We start from the raw sequence: 27,516 nt of genomic DNA, 5'->3' as shown, positions 1-27,516 counted from the left end.
GCTTTCCATAAGCCACAAGTAACCCAACGTCCTCTGTTTTTACCTCACATTAAAAAAATTCACAGATTTGTTTTCTTAATGCTATTTAAGACAAATATGCCCCAAACAGACGTACTGACAGTGGGTGAGCCAACTAATACAAATGCACTCATAGCAGACAGACCCAGCTTAAAGTTAATGCATTTCCATTGCGTGAATCCACATACAGAGAAACATATTAGGCTGAGTATAATTCAATTTATAAATTCTCCACAGAAACAAATATATAACTACTAGAGTTGTTTTCCCTACAAATAGACTTACTGCAGAGATCACAACTGAGAAAAACAAAATATTTTTAAAATTACATAAGGGAAACCCTATTCTCTTCAAAACAAAACACATACCCATAAGTATTTTCCTCCCTTTGTCCTTCTACTAACCCCTCCCTCAATTTTCTTTCACTATGGAATAATTAAAAATTTTTTTAAAATGGTTTTTGAAGTCGGTAATTATACTTTCAAAAGCTACCAATAGATTAAATGTACTTATTATAGTTCATTGGATTTACTATAGTGCTTTAATAAACACAGCTTTACTTTTAGTAGTCTGTACACATTTACCCCTTGTCTAATTCTTTAAGACCAAGGACCACATCTTATTCATTAACCTATTATCCAGTGGACTTCTTATATAGTGTTTATTCAATAAAGACTTGTCATCTTTAACTCAATTTGTTTTTAAATCAATTGACATAGTAGAAACAGATAAAATACATCTAAGTCTAATAGCTAAAAACTATTTAGTACTGTATCATATTTCACATTCAGTATCTCTGAAATCAGTGTAAGTTACCGTAAGTGATATTCAGTGGCTTTTTTTCTTTGTAGTATATAAAATAATAGTATGATTGACAACTCTTAGATTTAATGAATAATCTTTACAAAAATATACGTTGAGAACATTTTTATCACACTGCTAAAAAGTGGTGATCATGGATCTTTACAACTACATACAGATGTGAGGAGGCATCCCTATTCTGTACACAATAGATGACTCCCAGGTGGGGGAGACAGCTCAGCGGCACAGCGCCTACCTGGCAAGCACGATGTCGCAAATTTGATTCTTGGTACCAAAAAAAAAAAAAAAAAAAAAAAAGGATGACTCCTCCTGACCCATCAAATCAGGGTTAGGGCAGTAACTGCATTTTATGCATCTTTATAGCTCTGGTATGTGCTTGCAGGGACTCAACAAAGTTGAACTAAATACACAGAAATATTCAATTTGCTCTAGCATATGGCACAGTGGTGCAAGGCTTGCCTGATGTGTACAGATCTGGGTTTGATTCCCTGCAGTCCCTCTCCCCAAAAAGAAATGAAAACAAAACATACCTATTGTTAAACTATTTAAAAAGTATCTACTGCCTACACTAGAATCATATCAATAAATAGTACATGAGTTGAGTGAAGAAAGGCAAGTTATAGAATGATAGTACAGATACCTTCTTTTTTAAAAAAATATCTTTGTGATAGGATCTGGCTCTCTCAGCTAGGCTGGGCTTAAATTTATGATCCTCCCGCCTCAGGTTCCAGCGTGCCAGGGTTATAGGCATGTACCACCATCCCTGGCTTCTATGTGAAAAAATTTTAAAACACAAAGACAATAAATTACTATACCAAGGACACACCCACAATATATAAAATATTTTGCTGAAAGAAAAAGGCAAAACGTTACAGCTGTTTATTCCATGAGGCAGTTAAAAATGGTGTTTATTACATCATTGTTGTTTTATTTTTCATAATGTACTTTAATGACATGAAATTTTAAAATATTACACCTCTACATATGTACATACCCATGTAAAGCATGAGAAAGAAAAGTAAAAAAATAAAAATAAAGCCAGCAGTAGAACAGGTTTATAAAATTCTTATCAACGGCTATGTATATATGTTAGTATAGCTCATACATCTTTCTAGAAAGGGAAAATGAATACTGTTTCTTTTTTTTTTTTTTAAACCTATCCACTAACATGGCAGAAATACTGTCGATTTAGACAAAGTACACTATGGTAAATTTGGAAACACAAAAGTAGAAAAACTGAGGAAAATATTAGTGCACCTGATTTAAGTGGTTTTTTTTTTTTCCTTTATTCCTGGAGGACAGAAGGCAAATAACATACAAAAGAGGAACTGTATTTTAAGAATATGTGTGACAGTGTTTCAGAAAGTAGGCCTTTGAGGATTCAAAAGAACACTATTCAAGTTAATCCTGTTAAAAAATTCTTTGTTAAGGAAACTTTAAAAATAAAATCTAAAAATTTGAAATTTAAGAACGAAGTTTTATGATTCATCTGGGCACATACACATAAAGATACACATATAGGGGCTGGGGCTTTAGCTCAGCGGCATAAGTACCTGCCTTGCAAGCAGGCGGTCATGAGTTCGATCCCTGATACCGACCAAAAGAAAAAGAAAGAAAGAAAGGAAATGTATGGAATTATATTTGTAAAGATACTGAAAATGAGAAGGTGAAAAACAAATCTGTGCTAATAGCAATGTTAACAGGTTAAAGAAAAAAATTTTAGTGAGTTCAAGACCAGCTTGGACTACATAGTGAGACTATTTCAAAAACAAAAACAAAAAAAGTTTTGTTATCTTTTAGTATCAGTGACCAATAATTAATACTTTCAGATCCAGCAGAAACCTTTTTTTTTTTTTTTTTTTGAGACAGGGTCTCAACTATGTAGTTGAAGGTGACCTGAACTAACTATATAGCCCAGGTTGGCCTCGAACTTGTGGCAATCCTCCTGTGTCAGCCTCCTGAGTGCTGAGATTGCAGGTATGTGTCACCACACATGGCTCTCCAGTAGAAACTTCATAACAAAAATATAAGTCCAGGTACAGACCTTTCAAAAAAAAAAAAAAAAAAACTAACTCAAAATGGATTATAGACTATGAATAAAACACAAAACTATAAAACTTTAGAAGATAACTTAGGAGAAAAATCAAATTAACCCTGAGTATGGCAATGACTTTTTAGATACAATGCTAAAACCATGATTGATAAAAGAAAAAACTGATAAGCTAGACTTCATTAAAATTAAAAACAGCATAGAAGCTCAACATGTTACTACAGAGATTAAAACAATAGTGCGATATTATTACATTTTTACCAGAATAGTTAAAAATCCAAAACACTGTCTTAGCTACTTTTCTCCTTGCTGAGACAAAACAGTGAACATCCACAAGTCAAGGGAGGGAAAGTTTACCTTGGCTCACAGTTTGTAGAACTTTCAGCCCACCACCAGCTGGCTCTAAGGGAGGGGCGGGGCAGAGGAGAAACAGTTCAGCTGGGCAGAGGTAGCAAGGCAAGCAAGCAGTGGGTGACCACACCTCTCTCCACCCTGATTTCTTATCCAGGCTCCGCAGGGATTCCAGCACTGCACCATCAATCAATCCTTGTCTCATACTCTACTCCAGCCACCTCTGAAAAAGCCCCACCTATGACCACATGAAGCTTTGGGGGAGACATTTAGTCACAGGTCATAACACCAACCATACTAAATACTGGCAAAGATGTGGAGCCACAGAATCTCTCATCCACAAAAACAGTAGTGGATTGGTGAGTTGCTCAAAAAAATAGACACAGGGTTACCATTTAAACAACCAATCATAGTCCTAGTTATTTACTCCAAAGAGCAGAAAGCGAATTCACAAAAAACCTGCAAGTGAATGTTTGTAACAATTTTATTCATAATTGCCTAAAACTGAAATCAACCAAGACATCCTTCAAAAAAACAAATGAATAAACACACGATGGTATACATATACAATGGGTTATTAGTCAGCGACAAAAAGTAATGAGCTCTCAGGGAGAACAGGATGGAAGCGAAGCCCCAGCCTGTGAGCTGAGCGGCACTGGCTGAGGAGAGAAGAGCCCCCCTCGTACAGCCTAGCAACCAGCTGACTTGGACATACAGCCTAGCAACCAGCTGACTTGGAGGAACTGTATCGCTTAACTTTGCAAGCCTCAAAGCAAGGACAATATGTAATATAGTAACTACTCTAGACTTCCTACTGGACTAACTACTTCCTACTTCCTACTATAGTAACTACTCTAGACTTCCTATTTATCACTGTTTCGATTCATTTTATTGTTCTATTTTATTCCCTTTAAAATTGAAACAAAAAAAGAAAGAAAGAAAGAAATCTCATATGCTGAGACATAAAATAGCCAAATACCAAACAGGCCATAATGTTAAGTGAAGCAAATAAGTCCCACAACTTTAAATATCATTTCATTTCTTTCATATGAGAGACTCAATATGCAAAGTACAAAATAAAAGACAGATAACAGGAATAAAAGAAAAAACATTATTGGAACACAGAATGCACAATATATCTAAAACTGTAGATCGATTTATATATTATCTGATATGTTTTACATGTTTTTTGGCCTCTTAGTCTGGCTGTTAATCTGTATGTATGATAATAACTTTATAAGGACTTGAAATAAATGAACCTGATGCTGGAAAAAAAAGGAGGGGTGGAGGAAAAGAAAAAAAAAAAGAATTGAGATGTGTTATGTATATGTTCCAATTTTCCGCAATGAATATAATCATATGGACTGTTTATATGTACTAATAAAAATTTAAAAATAAAGGAAACAAAAAACAAAACCTTGTCAGAGAATCAGTATGCTATCTACTTGGCAACATCTCAAAGTTGCTAGGCATGGTAGCACACGCCTGTAATCTCAGCACTCAGGAGGCTGAGACAGGAGGATGGCCATACATTTGAAGTCAGTCTGGGCTACGCGGTGAGTTCAGGGCTGTCTGAACTATATAGCAAGACCCTGTCCCTAAAAACCAAAAAATAAAAAATAAAAAGCTAGTAAAAAATTGGCACCCCAAGAAATTTATCAATCATCTGACTGTAATTCATATATTTAACATATATATAAACACACACATATATATCTCAAACTCTGGTACACCAGCTCTTGTAGTCAGGGGCTGTACACAGAACAGTTAAAATCAGGACATGGAATTTATAATATTATTTATGATAGTCACTCAGAGTTAACACAAGAAAGTGCAGGAAATCTGTCCACAATACTATATTCAGTTGAGGGCTTGAATCCCACAACGTCCTCCATAAGTCCAGATGAAAATCTAGAGCTCATGACAATGCCTCCCACGACTCCAACTGGAGGTCTACAGCCCAGGAGGACTCACGCTAGTGTCTTTTACAGATCCATGCTGGGAAGGGCCAAAAATCAGCTTTAAAAGCTAGAAAGTCTATGCCAGCGGGGTGAAGGAGCTGTGCTATAGGTTGAGGGTTCTACACTGGAGCTGAGAAGTCATGCTCCTAATAAAGACCAGGGCTGTCCTGAAAAGCACCACAGCCATCCACAGCGACATGGAGGTCCTGAGCTCCTCCAACGATAAACACAGTCAAGTACATGCCAGAAAGCCAGTGTGACCAATTTGTCCTGGAGATTAAGCGGCACACGTCTTTCCCTCTGGAGCCAGGAAGCGATGCTCAATGTAAGGACCAGAGCTCCCCAAAGTGAACCACAGCCACACCCACCAAGGTCCCTGAAAGGATTTTGCTCTAAAGAGGACGCTGCAGTGCTGACAGGCAAAGGTCACCTTTACTGCCCCTAGGCAATTTACCTGTGGCGCTAAACGAATTCCAATGGGCTACCTGTGCATCAGTAATGCCCCTTAGGCTCCACCCCAAACCTAAGCCACCTGTAAGCCCCCACACCAGGTATCCGGCAGACAGAAAGCCAGACCTCGGCGGCGGTGGTGGTGGGTCTTCTCTCCGCATTCTTTTTTTTTTTTTTTTTTTTGTCTTTTTCCTTTTTATCGGTACTGGGGATCGAACTCATGACTGCCTGCTTGCAAGGCAGGCCCTTACCCCACTGAGTTAAATCTCCAGCCCCTCTCTCCACATTCTTAAAATAAGGGCCACTTTACTTTATATTCTATCTTCTAACCAAGCAGAAAACTCTTTCGGTCCCCAGTTCCTCTAATGACAATGGTCGAATTCACACTGGGGAAGCTAGTCATGGCGAGCTCCCCCAACGGTTCAGACAGCAGCACCTAGGAGAAACCTGCAACACCCAGCTTCTCCTTCTCCACGTCTCTATTTATGCCGGCAACTTTCCTCAGGTGGACCATCTACACTCAGCACCAGGCTGATTTAATTCAGCGGGCGTTTGATAGAACTGTGGGGGACTGGCGGTGGCTGAAAAGATAAGAAGTCTGAAATATAAGTGACCTTTATTTGGAGACACCCACTGGAACACGTGGAGTGGAGGCATATAAGTAGCCTAGGTTTGGAACCTAAGGGGCATTAGTGATGCACAGGTAGCCAGCCCATTGGTATTCTTTTGGCGACAGAGGTAAATTCCTAGGGGTGGGGAGATGGAGCTCCTTGATTCCCCCTGAGGCTTTACTGGCTACAGTGTCTTGTCTGGACCAAAACTCTTTCAGTTAAATTGACCATCGGTTTTTAATCCATAAGACTAGAGAACTATTTCTAAGCCCATACTTAGAGCACTGTTTTTTTTTTTTAATTATGGGGGGGGGTTCTTTTTGAGACAGGATCTCGATATGCTGGCCTTGAGCTCACCTTGTAGTCCAGGCTGTGAGTCCAACTCACAACAACCCTTTTGCCTCAGCCTCCCGAGTGCTGGAATTACAGGTATGTGCCACCACTCCTGGCCCTAGTGTACTGGTTTTTTGAATTAGCATATTCATCAATGAATTACATAATGAATGCCACTATGAGGCCACTCGGAGAACAATCAGTTAATTTTTCCTTACTGGACAGCACTCACTTTAAGTGGCAACACCTTTCTTACTCTTTTACACTGCATTGCACAGAATGTCCTATTTTTTGGTTTTTTCAGTGCACGCTCATGATGGTTAGGCTGGTCTCAAACTCCTAGGCTCCTCCTGCCTCAGCCTCCCAAGTAGCTGGAACTACAGGATTTTACCTAGGCACCCAGCTCCTAGTATTTTTTCTTTTTTTTTCTCCAGTGCTAGAGATGAAACCCAAGGCCTAGTACATGCTAGGCAAACTACAGCTCAAACCTTATCTTTTAACTGAATGAGGTTTATAGGAACACTGAAAATATTAGCTAATCCTGCCTCATGAACTACATTTCACAAACAGTAAGGTCATTTTTCTTTTAAGGCCAATGTTCTAAAAGGTTTTCATTACAATATATTTTTTCTCATCCAATTTACCTTGGGTTTGTAAACAACAGAGTAATTATGCAACACCTCTGAAAGTTCTGTAACATAGTATTACATTTTTCCTTATACCCATTCTTTTATTCATGTATCATACATTTATTGAGTTTATATTAGGTACAGGTGTGTAGTCAGGTTAAAAACAGGTAGTCTCTGCTCTTGGATGCTTAACCTTTTTACTGGAACAGCCAGATAAACCAAATTATGACCCAGAGGATTATAAATCAGCATTTCTAACATATTAGTAAGTAAAGGCATATGTTCAATAAGTGTATGAGAAGCATTTATTTCTCTGATCAGGGTCACTTTTTGGAGAAAGTGATATCTGAGCTAAGATCTGCATGAAATAGAGTCAAAAACAGGCTAGACGTCTTCAAAAGGAAGTTCAAGAGGTGCCACATCCATCGTCTAGCTCTCCCATCTCTCTTACATGAAATGTTCATCAGCCTTCGGGACCCTTCACTTCACCAAGATCTCCAAGGACCTTGTCAAAGACAAAATTACAATTTAAAGACCTTACTTTCAGTTTTAGAATCTGGCAACACTTCATTTCATAAAACAAAACAAATGTTTCAATGGGCAGAGAAGTTACTGGTTTTATAAAAGGGCTGAGGAGAACAGGAACAAAGAACAAAAATCAGACTGGTCATTTCAAAGTTACTCTCCTTATCGCATGAGAAACGACAGAGAACAACAGAACAATTACTCAGTAACATCAAATTATTTCAATTTACTGCTTCTAAGTTTGGCGGACCACCTGGATGACTTTCCTTGAATAAGAGCAATTATTTCCATTTTGGCTAAACCTGGCCCTCTCTCCATGTTCTGATACGTACAGAGCTGGCCAGGCCATTTCTTTATCCCTTCAATTGGCCTTATGAAATGTAATTAGCTGAGGAGCTGATGTGTAATCTTTGAAGCTATGATAGTCAGTTTCCCCACCTGGTGACTCCCCAAAATACACTGCTGAGCTGCACAGGATGAAGAGCCACTAGGCTCACTCAGCCCACTGGGATGAACCTTGAGATAAGAGGGGATGACTTCAGGGCAGAAAAGTTTATGTATCAGAAATTAAGCAGATCCAGGACCCAGGCTCCAAAACATTAGACGCTATCTCAGTTATGTCGCGCAAATGAGTTTTTCTGCATACCCTTCTCTCTGCGAATCACAGAGGCGCTTTCAGGCCTCCTGCCTGGCAGGCATACAGCACCACACACACCTCACACCATTCCCACAGTCACTCATCCTCAAGCCACGCCCCTCTTCACCCAGTTAATAAATCACAGTTGGGCCCTGGGCTGTGGCCTTTGTTCCAGTGACCCACTATCTTGGCTGGATGTAGAGTCCTCTGGCTCCCCAAAACTGTAAGTACATCTTAGTGTCCTTATTCTCTCCATGGGGTGCACTGGAAGTGGTAGTTTGGAATGAATTTATTGGAGTTACAGTAACTTTTACATTGGATTACAAATGTAAACTTCCTCAATAGATTAGATCTGGGAAGGGCTCTCTCCACCAAGGATTAAAGATAAACAGATTAAAGCAGAGGGAAGTTAGTTCACTGTCATGCTAATTGGTCTGGTTAGAAAATCTGGCTCTCTCCTCTCATTTCTCTAAAGGTCAGATAACTATTTAAGTTTTAGTTTGGTGATGTGAGACTTCAGCATGAGTAACTCTAGTTTGATTTTTAGTCTTATCTGTTTGAACCCTGTGCAAGAGCCTGTTCCAAAACAGTGGCCTCCTATAATTTTTATTTAACCTCCACAAATGCTAAAAATTGTGGATAACTGTTAATCCTCACTCACTTGACTGCGACATTTAACACAACATCACCCCTCTCTCCTTAATCCTTTTCATCGGTTAGCCTTTAGAATACCACACTTACAATTTTCCTGCCTTCACTGACTAGTCCTTCATTGTCACCTTTCAAATACACACAAACTCCCATGTACTGCTTCCTTTGGTGATATCAACAACTACGATCAAAATATTACTATGCGCTTTGGGAGGCTGAGGAAGAAAAATCACAAGTTTGAGCCCCTGCTGTGAAGGCCTTGGGTTCAATACTCAATCCTGAAGGAAAATACCATGATAGCCAAAATTGCATCTAACAGCTAGACCTTCTCCTTCTGAAGACTCAATTATTGAACTCCCTCTTTCACACCTCAACTTGAATGTTTTAGAGGCAAGGCCTCTTAGCATGGCCAAGTTTCTAAACCACTGACCTCACCCTTGTCCGGCATACAAATCAGTGCACTTTTCCATGACAATAGAGATCACTTTATTTGCTCAGGACAAACTGCAAAGTAATCTTTGACTCTCTCTCATATCTAACCTTCCAGCAAAACCTTCTGGCTATAGTATGGAAACACATCTAGCTTCCAGCCTCCTCTCACTGCTTCCACAGCCATCCCTCTAGTCCAAACCACCACAATCACCTGGATTACTACTTTGGCTTTGTAGTCAGTCTTTCTGCTTCAATCTTTGCTTCCATGGTCTATGCTAAATACAATTTAAAGGACATAATTATTTTTAAAAGTCAGGTCATACCCTCATCTGCTTAAAACCCTCCCAGGGCTTCCCATCCTATTAATGTCAGAGACCTTTCAATCACCTACACGACCTCCTGCCCACACCTCTTTGGGATTTCATCTTATTACTTTCTCCTGTACTGCAGTCTCTCTGCCGTTTCCCAAACATGCAGGAATGCTCCTGCTCACAAGCCTTCGGGGTAGTTGTACTCTTCACCTGAACGATCCTCCCTTAGGAATCTGCTTTCTCTCCTCCTTCATCTCCCCAACCTCCTTATTTAGAAGAGAATCTTGCTCCCCTCCACCTGGCACTTCCCATTCCAGCTTCCCAGCTGGCTTTTATTTTTCTCCACTGCATCCGCCTGCATTCCACTTACTACAGTAGATATTTTATATGCTTTTTACTCCCCTTGCTTAGTTGAATAAAGCTCTATGGCAGAACGGATATACGGTACAGTGCTTAATGTCACATTTCAATACACTGCGACGGCAGCCACTCAACAGGTATTCCTTGGCCGAGTACAGGGGTGCTCTGGTTTTTGGTCCTCACCTCCCTGGGGACGGAGATTTTCCTGACTTTACAAGACTGGGCTAAGAGATGTCCTCGCCACGCCAATAATATCAAGTAGTTTTGTAATTCTATGTTTAAGCACTGGCTTCTCTAATGAGGCAGGACTGCATCTGTTTCACTGCTGTACATACCCAATGCCGAGAAGTTTAAAAATACATCAATTCTACAATGTCAAGAATTAAAACAATCTGATTATCAATACATTCATGGCCTTTGAAACTTGAATCTTTGCAAGAATAAAGATTTTCAAAAACAAGGAGTAATTTTAAAGAAACTAAATCGTTTACACATTATAAATCTGAGGGATTTGTATAGGGCTCTTTAAAAATTATTACATAGTATCTTTAAAGCCTGCAAGAATCGTGTTAAAGAACACTAGGAGTTCTTTTCCTTTTATTTTCAAGCAAAACGGACTTGACCACTTGCTTGCAAAACCCTGTTTAGGGTTTCATTAGGCTGAGAACAGAACAGTTCTATGCAAAAGCAAGCAAAACTGCATTTACATAAGGACCCTGAATCCATCCCGCGCGAGTCCACGGACAGTGCAGAGGGCAGCAGCGAGGAGCCCCCGTTTCCACAGAACCCTTGTCGCCTGGCCTCAATTAGGCCATTCCCTCCGGCCCGCGGGGTCCCCACTCCGACATCCAAGCCTCACCACAACCGCGGGGGTGCGCATCTGTAGGTCTTTCTCGCGTAAACGCGCACGGGAAAAGTCCCAAACAGAACTACGGAAAGGAAGCAACTCTACATGGCTTCGTCTCCAAACTCTCAGAGGAAACATAGGAAGAAAAAAATCCTTTCAAGGATGACAACGATTACAATACTCACCAGATAGACCAACCGACTCAGTCAGCTCCCGCCTCCAGAACAGTTGGTGTGTACGCCGCGACAGGAACGTCGCGGTGGCTCCTGGGGGCTGTAGTTTCTGTCGCAAACAGCATCGAAACTACATTTCCCAGAAGTCAACGGGGACGCCTTGACTGTCTATACCATTTAAGGGTTTTGGTGTAATAAATTGCCACCTTTTTAGGCTACTTCTTTTTGATTCAATTTTTAAAAGGAGTGTTGTCGAATCCTTTTGGCTGTGCTTATATGTGTGATAAAAATCTCAGGGTACTTTTATTTCTACTGCTTACTTTTCCTATCCATGTCCCAGGTCAACTCCAAAACGTCCCAGAACGGAAAACACCTCCCGCAACAAGCTAGGGACCTGCAAAGGCGCATGCGCTCCGTGCGCCGTCACGCATGCGTAGCAGACGGCAGCGACTGGCGGCTGCGCGCGGCGGATTCAGGGTCTGGAGGTAGCAGGCCTGAGGGCGGGGCTTTTTCCAATGGCTTTGCCTCCAAGGGTCGCGTCCTGCTGGGCGGGGAGGAAGGCGCTGGGGCAGAGGCTGCCCAGAGTTTGTGCCGGGCAGAGAAAGGGGAGGGGCTGGGGCAAGGACCCCCTTCTCCCCTCCCTGCTCCCGCCCTCTGGGCCCATCCCAGCCATGGGGCTGGGCGAAGGGGCGGGCTCTGCGCCTCGGGCCCTCCCGGTCCTCCACCTCCGGGCTCCGGGGCTGTCGGGGCTGCCCTATGCCCTCTGGCTTAGCAGCACTGGGCGAGGGCACAGGGACAGAGGCGGCGCCTCCCCGAGGGCCAGCACCCGCGGGGCCGAGGACGCTGTCCTCCAACGCCGCCCTCCGGGACAGCGACTTGGTGGAGACAGTCCCTCTCCGCCAGCTCCCCTTCAGGAGCGTCGCACCGGGGCAGGGTTCGGCGAGCCTTCCTGGGCCCCGGTCCGGCCCGGCCCGGCCCGCTGCTGAGGTTCGGGGAGGAGCTGAGTTGGGCGGGGACTAGTGCTGGAGGAGGGGCGGGGTGGGAACGCTCCGAGAACCGGTGGCTGCACAGACGGAAAAAAAAAAAAAAAAAAAAAAAAAAATCCGAATGGCTGGAGAGCGTTCAACTCTTGCCAGCCTTTTTGGGCAGAGCACGGATTTGACAGCTTCACAACGTGAGGATATCCGTTGACTCTGTGAGACAGAAAACACTTCCCGAGACTCCCTGTCCAGCAAAAGCAGCGCTGTAAGATTGCAACTTTCCAACTTTGTTTTTTTCAATCTGTCCGGAAGACCGCCCCTTCGTGTAGGAGAGAGTGAGAGGATGATTAATCGTGTAGATCAGTTCAAAACATTAATTTAAAAGACACTTCTGATTCCTAAATGAAACCCAGATGTATGTTTTCATGACGTCTCGAGTTCTCTGAATCTATTGGAAATTTCATTTTAAAAATACGAAGTGCTTTTGGGGCATGCTGAAAAGTGAAGAGTGTAAAGAAAAACTGATTGTCATGGCTGAAGGAGAGAATGAAGTGAGATGGGATGGATTGTGCAGTAGAGATTCAACTACTAGAGAGACAGCACTGGAAACCATTATGCAAATCATTTTGAGGAAAACCGAGTGTCTTCGATCAGTGAAAGAGACAACTCACCGTCCTCCAGACGAAGTTTCAAATGCTATTTCTTTGGATGAGCTGAATAAGCTTCTTGCACATCTGCTTATGCTGGCAAAGAGATGTCCCTTTAAAGATGTAAGAGAGAAAAGTGAATTTATTCTGAAGAATGTCCAGGTAAGGAAGAGTATTATAAAGTACAACTATAAAGCAGAATTTTTATTGTGATTATTCATATTGACTTTGTAAAAGGTTACTATGTAAACTCTTATTATAAATTTAGTACTTTAGAGCGTTCCGTAGACATTGGATTTGGGGCCAAAATTAAACAAGTAAACAAGTACAGCATTTCTAGAGTTGGGCAGAAACTGCAGTGTCCCTTGAAAAGTATGTCTGTTAGAGTTACCATTAATTTTGCAAGAAAAAATTTCTCTTTGTTTCTTTTATCATGTAAGGGTAGCCAACATGCTTTTCCCATTGTTACAACTGTTTCTGTGTAGAAATTTTCTAAAATGATAGAAGATAGTAAATATTTTCTCGGCAGCTTGTTAAAGATCATTGTAGAACAGTTCTTAAAAAAACAAAACAGGATTTGTTCTTTAAATGCAACTTTTAAAAAAAAGCTATATAAAGTAAAATCTTAACTTATAAAGCTAACATCTTCAGGTTGAGAAGTCAGACCGAGGCAAAATATGTTGACAGTAAATTACTCAACCAGTTTTGTCTGTGTTTGTCTGAATTGATTCTTTTCTTTTTCACATGCATACCTATTTAAACTGAGTGTAGCAGATTAAAAATATTGGGGCCCCCCTCTGCCCGGTGTTTTGTATACAGTCAATTGATCTTGTTGATAAGGTTTTTTAGAAAACCTTGCAGACTGCTCAGTAGCACTTTTATGTTTGCCAGTCCAATGCGATGTTGGAAGTCACGTAGGAGTGAGCTAGATGCCTTGCTTGTCTGCTGGCCTGCTTGCCTTCCTTCCTTCCTTTTTTCTTTTTTACTTCCTTTCACTTTTTTGAGACAGAGTGTCCTGCTTCAGCCTCCACAGGGCTGGGGTTTCAGGCGTGTGTCACCACGCCCCGCTCAAGAAATTTTTAAAAATGTTTAATTTATTTGGATGTATATTCAAGCTAAAATTGGCAGTTTTTCTGTACTGGCTTGAATTTAATTTAAAGCAACAAAATGTCATCATATCTATAAAATGAAAACTCTTTAAGATACTGGAGTATTTTTCTCTCACGAACACTTTGGAAACAATTATTATTATTTATTTTATCAGAGAGGAATTAATTTTCTAGATATCTGAAGTTTACTGTTTTAAGTACAGTTATTTTCTGTCTCATAACTGTAGTCACTAGAACAACCCTTTTTTTCCACAGTGCATGTAAAGTACTGTTGTAGAGTGTAGAGACTTTGTGACCCATGTGTTTTGAACTTGTGTCCAGGTTTGTATAGTGTTTCTGTCCTTTCCCTTGCTGTTAGTACACTTTACTTCCGTCTCTTCCTGAAACCTTCGTTGCTTATTTATATTAGAGTAGGAAACTAGTTAACCAATTTTGTTAAGAATTATATTGAAAATAAAAGTAAACAAGCTTTGCAAAGTACTGTGTCAAAGAATTGCAGTATAAATGTAAGTGAATGGGCACCCGAGTCAGGCTTGTTCTTAAATTCTACTCCTTTATTAATGTCCTGATGTAACCTCGGACAGGTTACTTGACCCTCATTAGCTTGGATTCTCTCATCTATAATGTGAGAATAAGAACAGAACGGTTACAAGAGTTAAATAGATATAAAGTACCGGAGTATGTAATGGATGCTGCTTCTTCCCTTTCACAAGTAAAATACACGGACTGTTGTGAAATGTATTTCAAGACTCATTCATTTGCAGAAGTTTCAATAATTTCCTCTACTGTGGCGATTTCCCATAGACTTACACTGTTTTCCTTTCTGCATATGATGTACTTTATTCCTCCCATGATTATGTATACTGTGCTATAGTGGCATTTTTATGTGTCTGTCTCCCTCAAGACTGTAAGTTCTCAAGAATATTGGCTGGGACCTGAAAGTTACAAAATAAATATGCAGTGGATGCCCAAATTTATCTTTGCCTTTTTTCTGTTTCTCTTCTGCCTAGATAAATGAAATTTCCATTTTAGGGAGTTTCTACTCCCACATCATGTATGCATGCCTGCAACAAATGTTAAGTGAACCCCTGGTGAATCTCTAAGAACTGAGGACCAGTGGTAACAATTTTTATATTCACTGGAGGGAGCCAGACCATAAAGTAGTAAATGAATAAAGACTTTAATTTTAAATAGTAAAGAAAGATTTCCCTAGACAGTGATTTAAACAGAGACTTGATGAACAAATGCTACCTAGACCAGGGAGAATAAATATGAAGGCCTCGTTGCAAGAAAGAGCAAATGAGTTCTAGGAACTGAAAGTGGTTCAATATGGTTAAAATAGACAATGACAGTTCTGTGAAAATTTAAGATTACATGCTGTGGACACAGACAAGTGTGGTCCAGTGTTTTATTAGTTGTACAGCTGTGGACATTTGGGGGAGGTACCAGAGATCGAACTCATGACTGTGTACTTACAAGGCAGGCGCTTATGCCACTGAGCTAAATCCCCAGCCCCAGCTGTGAATAATTTACATAGTCTCTCCTTGCCTCAGTTTTCAAATGTGCAACAGGAGGAGGATGTTAATAGTTCCTGCCTCACAATGTTGCTTTGAAAATAAAATGAAATAATGCTTGCAGCACATAGCACAAGTGAATCACTCATTAATGTTAGTGTTTTTGTTTTGTTTTGTTTGGTTTGGTTTGGTTTGGTACTGGGGATTGAACTCTTGACCTTGTGTTTGCCAAGCAGGCTCTTAGGCCACTGAGCTAAATCCCCAGGCCAGTGTTAGGTATTCTTAACTGTTATTTGGCAGGATCCAGATTTCAGATTGTAGACTTTATCTAGGAACAATGGGAGGCCACAGAAGACTTCTGAAAGAGATGATGACATACTTGATAATGAGTTAGAAGGATCATTCTGGAAGCAGAGTGGAGAAGGAAGTTCCAAGGTCCACAGTGTGTGTATCACATTAATTAGGAGATTGTTCCATGGATCTATGGCAAAAATGATGGTGGCGGGCCAGGGACATAGTTCAGTGGCACAAGCGCCTGCCTGGCAAGCATGAGATCAGGAGTTCAATCCCCAGTACAAAAAAATAAAAAGGTGGAATCCAGGTGTGGTGCCCACCTGTAACCCCAGCTCTCAGATGGTGAGGCAGGAGGGTCACCAAGACTTTGAGGCAAGCCTCCGCTGCACAGGCAGTTCAAAGTCCTGAACTACAGAGTAAGACTCTGTCTCAAAATAAAATAAAATAATAGAATGATAGTGAAGTAGGATGTAGTAGAGGAAAGTGAAAAAAGCAAATGGATTTGGGAGATATCAAGGAGTTAAAAACCACAGGATAATAGTATTTAATTAGATTTGGAAAATAATAAAAGTATGAGCACAATTGGTTCTGAAGTTTTTGGTTTGAACTGGCTGGCAATAGTGCAATCATTTCCCAAGACACTGAGTGGCAGGGGGTCAGTTTAGGAAAAAAATGAGTTCTGTTTTTACATGTTGAGATAAAGCTGCCAGTGAGACACCCAGGTAGAAATAGCTCAATAGATTCTGGTCCTGCCACCACTACTGTGGTTCTGTTATCTCCCTTGTCTGGGTCATCTTCCACCTTTCATTCATCCTCCGTATCACCACAAAGCTATTTATCTAAGATGAAAATCTGGCCAAGTTACTTTCTTGCCTGAAACCTTTTTTTAAGAGACTAGAATCTAAACTTTAGAATGTCCCATGATGTCCAACATCCTCTAGCCTTAGTTTACTGCCCCCCCCCACTTACTCCTACCCCTTGGGTTCACTGCTCCCTCCCTAGCATCAACCTCACGTGGAAAATTAAACAGAAATTCAAATGTGATGCTCCATAATGCTTTCTGTTAAACATGAGTAAAGCAGCAAAAGCTGAACTGGATAGGCAATTCTTGCAGCAATTCCTAAGACCTTTCCATGCTTGTTTTAGGTCAATTCAGATGTGTGTAATTGGCAAGGGAAAATGGTGAGATTGTCCTGGGATGGATTCAACTCCAAATGGCTAAAACTATTAAACCATTAAAAAAAACTAGCACACTGAGAGGCAGCGTCTTCTGCATATACACCTGTTCTCCATTTGACTTCTTATCAACATATTTAACTCTGTGCAACACAAGTCCCTGAAATACCTTTTTGATCCTTTTAATTCCCTAAACAAAGGAACAGAGATGTTAACCGAGGCCCACTTTACTAATACAATGCACTATCGAACTATAGTCTCAATGATCCATGTAAAATTAAGGTGGAAGACGTGAGTACATATCAGAAACTTATAAGGAGAATCCCAAGTAGGAACCTTTTCAAGAACGATGATTACTTAGGTTCTGAGAATCAAACCCAGAGCCTCAAATGTGCTAGAAAAGTACTCTTCCGCCGAGCTCCCTTGCAGCCCTCATTTCATCATTTTTACTTCTGTACTATGAAAAGAAAAAACTTTCCTTATAAACTTGCTAGTAATTAACACTGTATAGAAGTAATTTTAAGATAGGAAATTTAGACTTACGTTACAAAAACACTTTGTTATGTGGGGCGGCAGAAGCTTTCACTTAAGCAAAGTAGAAGAAATGAAACTTCAGTTATTAGGTACGGTGCACTTCACAGCTCTTTTGACTGCACTTTGGAGTTGGGGTGTCTTTTCGGTATCTAGCTGGGTAATATACAGGTTTGTACATCTGGTTTATTATCTCACATAATAAATCTGGATATCACACAATTTCAAGCTTGATTAATTGATTCATTGGCTCAACCATGGTATCATTTTGCTTCCTGTCTTTTTTCCTTAGCAGAGCAAGTAAAACCTTCCCTCATCGTTGCAAGGTTGCTGTAGCAGTTCAAGGCACCAAGCACAGCCACAGCTATCTAGAGCCAAAAGAAAACTTTCTCCCGTGTTTCTATCAGGGAAAAAAAGCTTTTCTCTAAAACCATCCAATAGACTCCTCTCAGTATCTGTTAACCAAGATTGGGTAACATGTTCTCTTCTAAATCAGTCATTGGCAAGGAAATCGGGCATCTGTATTTTTAGTTTGGATTAAAGAGCACTCAGCCTCTACAGTTCAGGAAGACACCTTCCTCTCTGTCCCTGCCCCTTTGAACAGGGAATTTCTGTTGGTGAAGAAGAAATGGGACAGGCGCCAGTCAAGTCTAGTTAGAGATGTTCTTTAAAATTGCACCAGTATCTAACTAGATAATATATCACTTGGTCTGTTTGTAATTTGAATTTTATTAGATTAAAAGTATACTTAAGTTACTTATAATGGAACTGTAAAATATAGAGGGTTTTTTGGTATCAGGAATTGAACTCAGGACCTCACACTTGTCAAGCTGGCACTGGGCCACTGAACAATATCCCAAGCCCAAAATACAGTTTTTATAACAGATCAGGAACAAGGGCTAGGGGTTTAGCTCAGCAGAGTAAGTGCGCGCTTGACAAACGTGAGGTCAGTAGTTCAAACCCAGTACAAAAAAAAAAAAAGATCAGGAACTTTGTGGAAGCAGACTGTGTCCCATCCTCCTGCTTCCCTCTTCTTTCTGGTTACAGGGACTGGAGCCAAGGGCACACTTATCACTCAGCTACATTCTAGCCCTTGCTATTTTTTTTGTTTATTTCAAGACAGGATTTTGCCAAGTTGCTTCTGCTGGCCTTGGACTTGCCATCCTCCTGCCTCAAGCCTCCTGAGAAGCTGATGTTACACATGTGTGCTGTTGAACGCAGCTCAGTTTTATTTTTTTAATGATTGTTTTACTTTGATTTCTTTTTTACTGCCAGCTAGTCAAAGCCAAAAGTAGTGTATCTCAAACATTCACTGCTGACTCTTAGGTATCATAGCAAATACGAGTGTTCTCTTTCAATATTTACACTAAGCCTCTCTCATATCCACTATTCTGACCTTTCTTATTTTATTGATACAGTAAGAATTCAGCCCCTTGCCCTCCCACAAGAAAACAGCTTTGTGGCTTGTTTCTCAGTTTTTTTACACATCTTTGACTACTTTCTTGCCTTGCTGTTGAACTTAGAGGAGAATACTATTTACTCCATGGTTTCTGGGGTTTTCTGGATAGACGGTGTGGAGAAATTGAAGGCATATCTTCGCCCATCCCACCCCCAAGTGACTAGAGTATAAGCATAGAGCCTTTTCCTCCCACCTTATGGCTTGCAGGATGAATCATATCAGTTCCATCTACCTTCAGTGTCTTCTTTATCATATACAAACACATCCTGTCCTCCTCCTTTGTTGTAAATCTTCAAAAAGATTGAAACTAACAAAGATACTTTTAAAAAACTTTTTAAGGGGATTTAGCTCAGTGGCACAAGCGCTTGCCTGGCAGGCGCAAGGTCATGAGTTTGATCCTCAGTACCGGACCAAAAATAGTTTTTAAGTTTCATGCATTCCTGCTATAATGCTTCGGATAACTTCTAATTAAACAAAACAGTATTTCATTTAAAAATCTTTCCTAACACAGTTATTTGTAAAGAGGATGTGATATTTTGTACAAAGAAAAAATGTTAAAAATTTGAGTATTAAATTTCAGTTTAAGGTTCTGGGTTACACTAGACAGCAAGGAGGGTGTTCTGAAACAAGTTTAACTTATTAGAATTTTTTCTTAATGCTTTATGCCCTTAAGGTGCTATATGTAAAGATCATTCACAGAGTAAAAAATTACAAAATAGTTGTAATGTGCTCTTTTAGAATATTTTTCTTTTGATAAGCCATAATAAATTTTTGAAATATCTTTTTACCATTTGAATAAACAATTGATAATTTACGCAACCAGCCTAAGTATTTGTTGACATTTTTATCTTAGTCTTGGCTATATTAAAGGATTCTTAAACACTTAAAATTCGTAAAACAGGCACTATTCAGGATTATTTTTTGTAACTAGAAATAGGCAGTGTTTATGTTGTAGAAATTATCAGAAGAAACCAAATGTGGAAAAAATCTTAGAATTTGTGGAAGGACAGACTCGATGCTGGGAATGGAGGAGGCAGCGCTTAAATTGCATGTAAGAGTTGAAATGCTACCTGAAGTCCGCACCATACAAGCCTATTACCCCTGTTAATCTGTTCTTTGTCAAAACTAAGTCTGTTTTCCCCCGTGGGTAAAACATGTAAAAATTTTTATGGAAGTCAATGGAAAATACAATTTAACCTGGCTTTTTAAGGCTCTTTTTTTATTAGACTAAGTGAATAACAGTTTAATTTGACTTCAAAAAAATTACCTACTACTATAATTATACTTGAACAGTATACTCAAGATATCAGATTGGGGAGATTCTTCATAATATTCAATGATTGTGTTAGGTTGGTTAGTTTTTTTGAGATAGGAACTTGCCATGTAGTTCAGCCTGGCCTTGAACTCATCATGTAGCCCAGGCTGGCCTTGAACTCAGGGTGATCCTTCTGCTTTAGCCTTTTAAGTGCTGGGGTTTCAGACATGGGCCACCACACCTGGCCTGGTGATTATATTTGGAAAGATAGCAGAAAACTGGAAATGTAGCCATCCTTGGCTTTCTACTTGTTGGTTATCATGTCTAGTTAGTCCTTGTTGATAGAGATACCATTATCCTAATGTTAGTGTATATGAACAAGGACTTTTAATTAAAAGATGCTTGTTAAAGTGGACATGGTGGCACCTGCCTGTAAATCCCAGCATTCTGGGAGGCTGCGGTGCGAGAATCACATGCACCCACACAGCCTAGGCAGTTTAGTGGCTTAGTGAGACCCTGTCTTAAAATTAAAAAATTTTAAAGGACTGGAGATGTAGCTCAATGCAGAGACCCTGGGTTCAATCTTCATTGTGTAAATAAATTATAAATTCATTAAAATAAAAAATACAATATGCTTGTTTCTTTAAATTGCTTTTTTGCTGAATGTATTTTGGAAATTTCTATGACTATAAGCCCATGACTATAGGACCATGTGTTGGATTTTCCCAGTAGGCATTTTATTGCTAAATGTACATTGCTAGTGGACTGTTTGTGATGTACTTTTCAAGTAAATACATTAAAATCAAGTTTCAGTTTATATTTTTTAAAATGTGATACAAACTGTGTGGTAACTTTTGTGTTGCCAAAATAAGGAAAAATCTGATGAACTGCAATGACATATAAAACTATCTTTAAGAAACTACTTTTAAATTTTATTTAAATCTCACTTATTTTTTAAATCAAAACTTGAAAGATCTTCCTTAAATTATTAGTACTTATGTTATAAAATCGCCTTAAGACAACATCCTGTGGTTTGAATGCTGAGAGTTGGTCTCGCGCATGCGTGGAAAGCAGTGTACTGACGCGCTGCATCTCCAACCCTTCCTGAGCTTTTAAGTTATACTAAAGGGACTAAAATTTATGAGATTCATGAGTTATACTACTGTAATAAACTTTTACATATATTCATTTAATAGACATACACAGTCACTTAGTCAAGTGTTTAAATTGACAAGCTGATATAAATACATGCTTTTAAAAATCACTATGTAACAGATAATTACTAGTTCTTGTGTAATATTCAGTAGAGTCTATATGAATCTTGGTTTACTAAAAGTGAGCATTTACTGTTTTGATACTTCAGTGTTTGACAAGCATTGCACACTTGTCTTTAAATTTTATATGATTTCATTTTCTAGCAAGTTGGCAGTTGTTAGCTGTCTATAATTATAACTGAATAATTTTTCAAATGCTATTCATAGCTTAAACACAGCAAGGAATTCTTCCAATCATGTGATAAAGATCAAGCCTTGCAAAATAGTGGTAGAGTGTTTTGTTAGTGATACTGAAGGACATAGTAAAAAGAAAATTTTCAAAATTAAAAAATAATTTAAATATAGAGAAATGAGTTTTTCTTACATAATAGAATTTCTCAATTTTTTGATAGTGATCATACTCCAAATTAAATGTATCTACCTTTTCATCTAACAAGTTGATATGTACACTACAGACATAAATTATAAATATAGGTTATATTTATTTGGCTTTGCTTATGTCAAGGGTGCTGAGTGTGAAAAATAATTGAAATTTTATTGAGGCAGTGTAGATTTTGCCACTGATACACTGCTTTTTGAGACAAGATCTTGCGATGCAGTGCAGGCTGGCCTTGAACTCACTGTGTAGCCTAGGCTGGCCTCAAACTGGTGGTGATTCTCATGTCTCAGCCTCCTAATTGCTGGGATTACAGGTGTGTGCTACCATGCCTGGCAGATTTTACTGTTGAATTTGGTGAATTATTTTATTTCATTTATCCAATATTTATTGTGTGCTCCATATGCCAAAAACTGTGCTTGCCTATTCATTGAGAGGAGAAAGAAAAAGTACATTTAATTTTAATGGAACTCTTATTTAAGAAATGAAGCGTGTACTTTTCAGACTTATTTTCTAACTAACTGTTCTAAATGTAGACTCATGTTGACTCGCAGAGATACTATTTCAGATCAGGTTGAGTTTTCTTTACTAGCCATGTGCACATGAATAAGTTAACCTCTACTCTCAGCTTCCTCATCTGAGAATTGACATTTTATTATCTATCTTGTGATGTAATTAAAAAAGTTAAAGGAGGTACTATCAGTAAAGCATTTTTCAGCCAATATACTACACAAGTTTAATTACGAATAAACTCTTTGAACCCTGCTTACGTATTTGCAAAATGAGGACAATAATACTAATCTCACAGAATAGTGTGGAGAATTTAAAAAAAAATTGAAAGCTTAGAGAAGTGGACCTGGCATATTACAGCACTCAATAAATATTAGTGACAGTGAGGAACTTGATCTATGTCTTCCAGATGAATTCAACTCCCCGAGTGGGCATTACTTTAAGAATCGACTATCTCAGTTTTTTTTTTTTTTTTTTTTATCTTTTTCCTTTTTATCTGTACCGGGAATTGAACTCACGACTGCCTGCTTGCAAGGCAGGCGCCTATGCCGCTGAGCTAAATCCCCAGCCCCCTATCTCAGTTTTTATCTACTTACTTTCCTATATCTCACACTTTTTATCTGCAACTATCATGCCTTTTTTACATTAAATTTGATTTTCATAGATTAGGAGATTAATGCTGATGTCCAGCCATGTCACAGAGTGTTCTAACTGGTCCCTGTCCCAGGGTAAGTGTCTAACTTTGCCCAGAGATTTTCACCAGGGCTGGTTTTCACCTACTTACTGGAGTCCAGACCACTCTGGAGCATCATCACGGTACTAAGAGAAGGGCGTGGCATAATGTATCATCCAGGTGATCAAGAGCAAGTTGGGAGGCCCATGGCCTGTACCTGGGCAGCATTAAAGGATAAGAATCAGGATCATGGCCATGAAGTCTATATCCTGCTCTGCCAAACTCTGATTTTGCCTCACCTCTCTTACAGATGTGTGAGGCAGCGTTTGTGTAATGTTGACAATAACGTAGTAAGACTCCATAAATGTTAACTCTGAGTAGTACTGCATTCTATTCTGCTCCTCCCTCTGTGGACTTAGATGAGAAGTTGAGCCCTGTGATACCATATGTCCTTAAGATCCCTCAAGCTTCTGGGCAACTGAGAAAGCTTTTCCCTACTGTATAGGTTCCCTGGTCTATGGGAAGTAGCACCTCAAGAGACCATGATTAAGGATTTTATAAATATCCTTTTAACTCTGAGAACTAGATTCCCCTTATATCATGTTAGTCTTCCATTTAAAGATATTTACTTTCAAATAAATACGTTTTTAAGGAGAATAAGTGATGGTTTGTATGCTAATGTAGTCGGGAAGCAAATGTATCTCTGCACCTGGTCAGTGCTGGTCTTACACTCTAAGAACGTTATCTCCTTCCAAGACTGACTGGCTGAGAGTCTGTCAAGGACAGTGAGAGCAGCTCTGCTCTGTGTGCCTCAGTGGCAGTCCAGCATATTAGGCACAAAGTCCACCAAATGGTTCTTTCTCTCTTGTCTGATAATTGGCTCCGCCCCGAGAGCTTGATATAATTTAGAACAAAGTAACTAGGCAAATAGTATCACATTACAAGAAGATGTCCTAGAAGAGGTAATGTAATTTGAAGAAATTTTATACCAAGTTTGATTTCTCCAATTTGCTTGATAGTGTTTTATTCTTCCTGAACTTCCATGCCTGTCCCCCACATAGTCTACAGATGGGGTGAGGGAACACAGGTAGCAGTAGACTGTCCTATTTACTTCAGAATGTGCCACGGGATTGGAACCGAGGCATGATAAATCATCTGCTGCAGTCTGTATCTGGTTTTTGTTTTTGTTTTTGTTTTCCAAGTACATGGGATTGAACACAAATGTTCTACCATTGAGCTACATCCTCAGCCTTTAAAAAATTTATTTTTAATTTTCAGGCAGGTTCTGTGTCTTAGTTACTTTTCTTGTTGCTGAGTCAAAATACCTGACAGCCCATAAGTTAAAGACTTACTTCAGCTCACAGTTTGTAGAGGTTTCATTTCATAGTGAGCTGTTCCAAGCAGGCTGGCGTGGCCGAGGAGAAACAGGTCATGGCAAGCAGGTGGGAGGCAGGAAAGCAGCAGCAGAAGTCATCCTGCCTGCTTTCTGTTCCTTTAGATTCCATCTGGGCTACACACCTATTGATGGGTGCCACCGGTACCCAGGGTGGGGTTTCTGTTATCCACACCTTTAATCCCAGAATCACACTGTAATCCATTTTCACACACCCTCATTCAGTCACCTTCAAAACTCCCCACCTATGACTTCATGAGGCTTTGGGGGACGTGTAGATGGAAATCATAACAGTCTTAGTAAGTTTCTCAGACTATTCTCAATCTTGAGATCTTCCTGCCTCGGCCTTAGGAGTAGCTGGGATTACAAATATATGCCATCATACCTGGGAACAGTCTGTATGGTTTTGAATATAGGGAAAATACGCGTTCTTTATGCCAGGCTTGGCTTTAGCTTTTATCGTATTCATTCTGAACAGTGTTACAAAGATCGGTACATTATGATCCCCATTCATGCATTAAGAAAAATCAAGGCCCACACAAAAGTTAAATAACTTGTCTACGGTATACCAGGACGAGCCAAGTTTTAAACGGAGGTTACCACTCAAAGGTCTGCACTTTTCATCCTTACACTATACTGTCTGAATAAAAACTTAGTAAAGTATTGGGGCTGGGGATTTAGCTCAGTGGCATAAGCGCCTGCCTTGCAAGCAGGCAGTCGTGAGTTTGATCCCTGGTACCGATAAAAAGACAAAAAAAAAAAAACTTAGTAAAGTATCCTTAGTAATGGAAATATATTACTTTCTTCCCCAAATAACTTTACCTTAAAGGTAAAACTTAAAACTGGTGTTTTTAGAGGGAAGGATGTTAATAAATTGCACAGCAAATTCTTATTTAGACTATGACCTATCTCGAAATTGAACTTGTACCCTACTGAATCTTTGTGTTTCATTGTGGCATATAATTTTCATTATGTTGTCATTATAAATTTCAGCTGACTGGGGCTGGGGATTTAGCTCAATGGCATAAGCGCCTGCTTTGTAAGCAGGCAGTCATGAGTTCGATCCCCAGTACTGATAAAAGGGAAAAAGACAAAAAAAAAAAAAAAAATTTCAGCTGACTGACAAGCCCTGTGGACTGTGATCCTGGAAATGTGGGGTAAAAAAGGCTTATCTTTACTGTAAATTCCAAGTAAGACGATGTCTTCAAAGCACTGCCCCAAAAGAAAATTTGGTATATTTCCATGAGTAATAGACTCAAGATTAGCTTTGAATGTTAAGAGAGCACTCTCCCACTAGTTCATTGTTGCTATGACAGTGCTGGCAGTGCCAGTGTTGTAGTAACTCCCTGCAATGATCTTATTTTAGACCCTAACGTTTGCAGTTGCTGAAAGTCCCCTTACCCGCCCTGCAAGTAACTGTAGTGGAAAAGTACTGGTTTTATAGCTGGCTTGTCGCTTTGCAGCTGAAAGACTGCCCTATTGTGGGCTTAAAAAAAATAGTGTAGGAGTATTGAGTATTTTTCCTGTGGATTATGAATGCTTGAAATTTTCAAAAATATGGTATTGCGTTACAAGTCATACAGCAAGTTGTTTACAGATTAAAATAAAGGAGCCTCCATTTTCTTTATAGAAAGCAAGCTCAGATTTTATAATTCCACTGTGTTCATTTTAAAATGATTATTCCATTTGTATATCTTCCATGAATACTTTAAAAGTCTTTAGATTTCTTTTTCAGTTATAAAATATTGTCATTAGAATTATAAAGAGTCGTGTTTAAAGAATGTGGAAAAGTACTTCTCTACAGGACCTGCACACTGAGTTGTATCCCCATCCCTTTTACAATTTTTATTTTTATACAGGATCTTGCTAAATTGCTCAGACGAGGCTCAAACGTGTCACCCTTCTGCCTCAGCCTTCCAGAGTGCTGGGGTTACAGCCTGGCTCATACCACGCCTGGCTCATAACTGTCATTGTATATGCTTTTGGATACAACTTACTACGTTTTGGTATCCATGGCATAGGCACTAAAAATCTATTATAAAATGATGACATAATGACTTTGGCAAATGACCAAATGACTGTAAAAAAAAGAAGAAAATCAAAGTACTATAATCCTCATTGGTGGCAATCACTAATAAATTATTACCTTTGCTTTTTTTCTACATTCTGCCTCTGTGTTGATGGGTTCTACATCAGCTTTATTGAACCAACTGTGGATCAAAATTATTTGGGTTGAGCATGGGGGTGCACTTCTGTAATCCCAGCATTTGGGAGGATGAAGTGGAGGACTGCCATTAATTCATGGCCAGTTTAGGCTACATAGTGAGGTCTGGGCCATCCCACACTACACGGCGAGACCCTGTCTCAAAAAACAACACAAAATTATTTGGGAAAAAAATTGTATCTGTATTGAACATGTACAGACTTTTTCTTGTCATTAGTCCCTAAACAACACAGGATAACAACTAATAGCATTTACATTGTATTAGGAATTATAAGATTTGAGAGATGGTCTAAGGTATGTGGAAAGGTGTGCATAATTTATATGCAAATATTGTACCATTTTCTATAAGGTACTTGACTTTCTATGAATTTTGGTATCCTTGGCAGACAGGGGTCTTGAGACCAATCCTTTGCAGGTTCTGAGGAGCAGCTATACTGCAGTAATTCTTAGTTCACCTTCCCTAGATGCTGAAGACTTCAACATATCTGATGATTAAATCTGTATCAAGTCTTGGAGTATGAATGTCAAGCAAACCCTTTTGTTTCTTTTTTGTTGTTGTTCAGTTTTATGTAGAAAACTTTCTAAACCAAAATTTGATGTCAGACTAGAATTTTACACCAAGCAGTTAGAAGTGTGTTTCATTATTACTCTGTTACTGGGGATTATTTATTTTTAAGGGGTATGTATTTCTAATCTACAAGAGTCTTTGATGGCTTCCTCTTTGAATCTGGAAATCAATGAATAGTAGTATATGAAAACTCAAACCTTGAGATAAGCATTCTTTATTTTCATGCGATGTATGGTTTTACTGATTGGGATGAAACTAAATTTGGTTAGTTCCTTTTCCTTTGTTAAAATAATTTTTAAAAATCTCACAACATCAGGGCTGGGGATTTAGCTTAGCGGCATAAGCGCCTGCCTTGCAAGCAGGCAGTCATGA

The 27,516-nt window shown here is 39.4% G+C and overlaps 2 protein-coding genes across 10 annotated transcripts in view; one reads left to right on the top strand and one right to left on the bottom strand.

Annotated features, from left to right (window-relative positions):
• Positions 1 to 11,609, bottom strand: part of Cep57l1 (centrosomal protein 57 like 1) — a 238,983-nt gene extending 227,374 nt beyond the window's left edge. For 2 of the 8 annotated variants that reach the window (XR_010048993.1, XM_063253992.1), the window contains exon 1: positions 11,001 to 11,138. Coding sequence is in view for 3 of the 8 variants with exons in the window: in XM_063253992.1 (XP_063110062.1) it covers positions 11,001 to 11,126 (126 nt within the window). In the remaining 5 variants the exon portion in view is untranslated. The other 6 variants (XR_010048994.1, XM_063253988.1, XM_063253986.1 and 3 more) reach the window with 6 other exon arrangements.
• Positions 11,610 to 12,135: 526 nt separating this feature from the next.
• Sesn1 (sestrin 1) overlaps positions 12,136 to 27,516 on the top strand; it is a 104,479-nt gene continuing 89,098 nt past the window's right edge. For both annotated transcript variants that reach the window (XM_003466035.5, XM_013148515.3), the window contains exon 1: positions 12,136 to 12,950. In XM_003466035.5, coding sequence (XP_003466083.2) covers positions 12,633 to 12,950 — 318 coding nt within the window. In that variant the 5' untranslated portion in view covers positions 12,136 to 12,632. The remainder of the gene's footprint in view (positions 12,951 to 27,516) is intronic.

The sequence above is a fragment of the Cavia porcellus genome, unplaced genomic scaffold, assembly GCF_034190915.1.
Source record: "Cavia porcellus strain 051 isolate PalLab524CR breed Dunkin Hartley unplaced genomic scaffold, mCavPor4.1 scaffold_7, whole genome shotgun sequence".
NCBI classification, from domain to species: Eukaryota; Metazoa; Chordata; class Mammalia; order Rodentia; family Caviidae; genus Cavia; species Cavia porcellus.
This window is presented reverse-complemented; position numbering and strand designations above follow the sequence as displayed.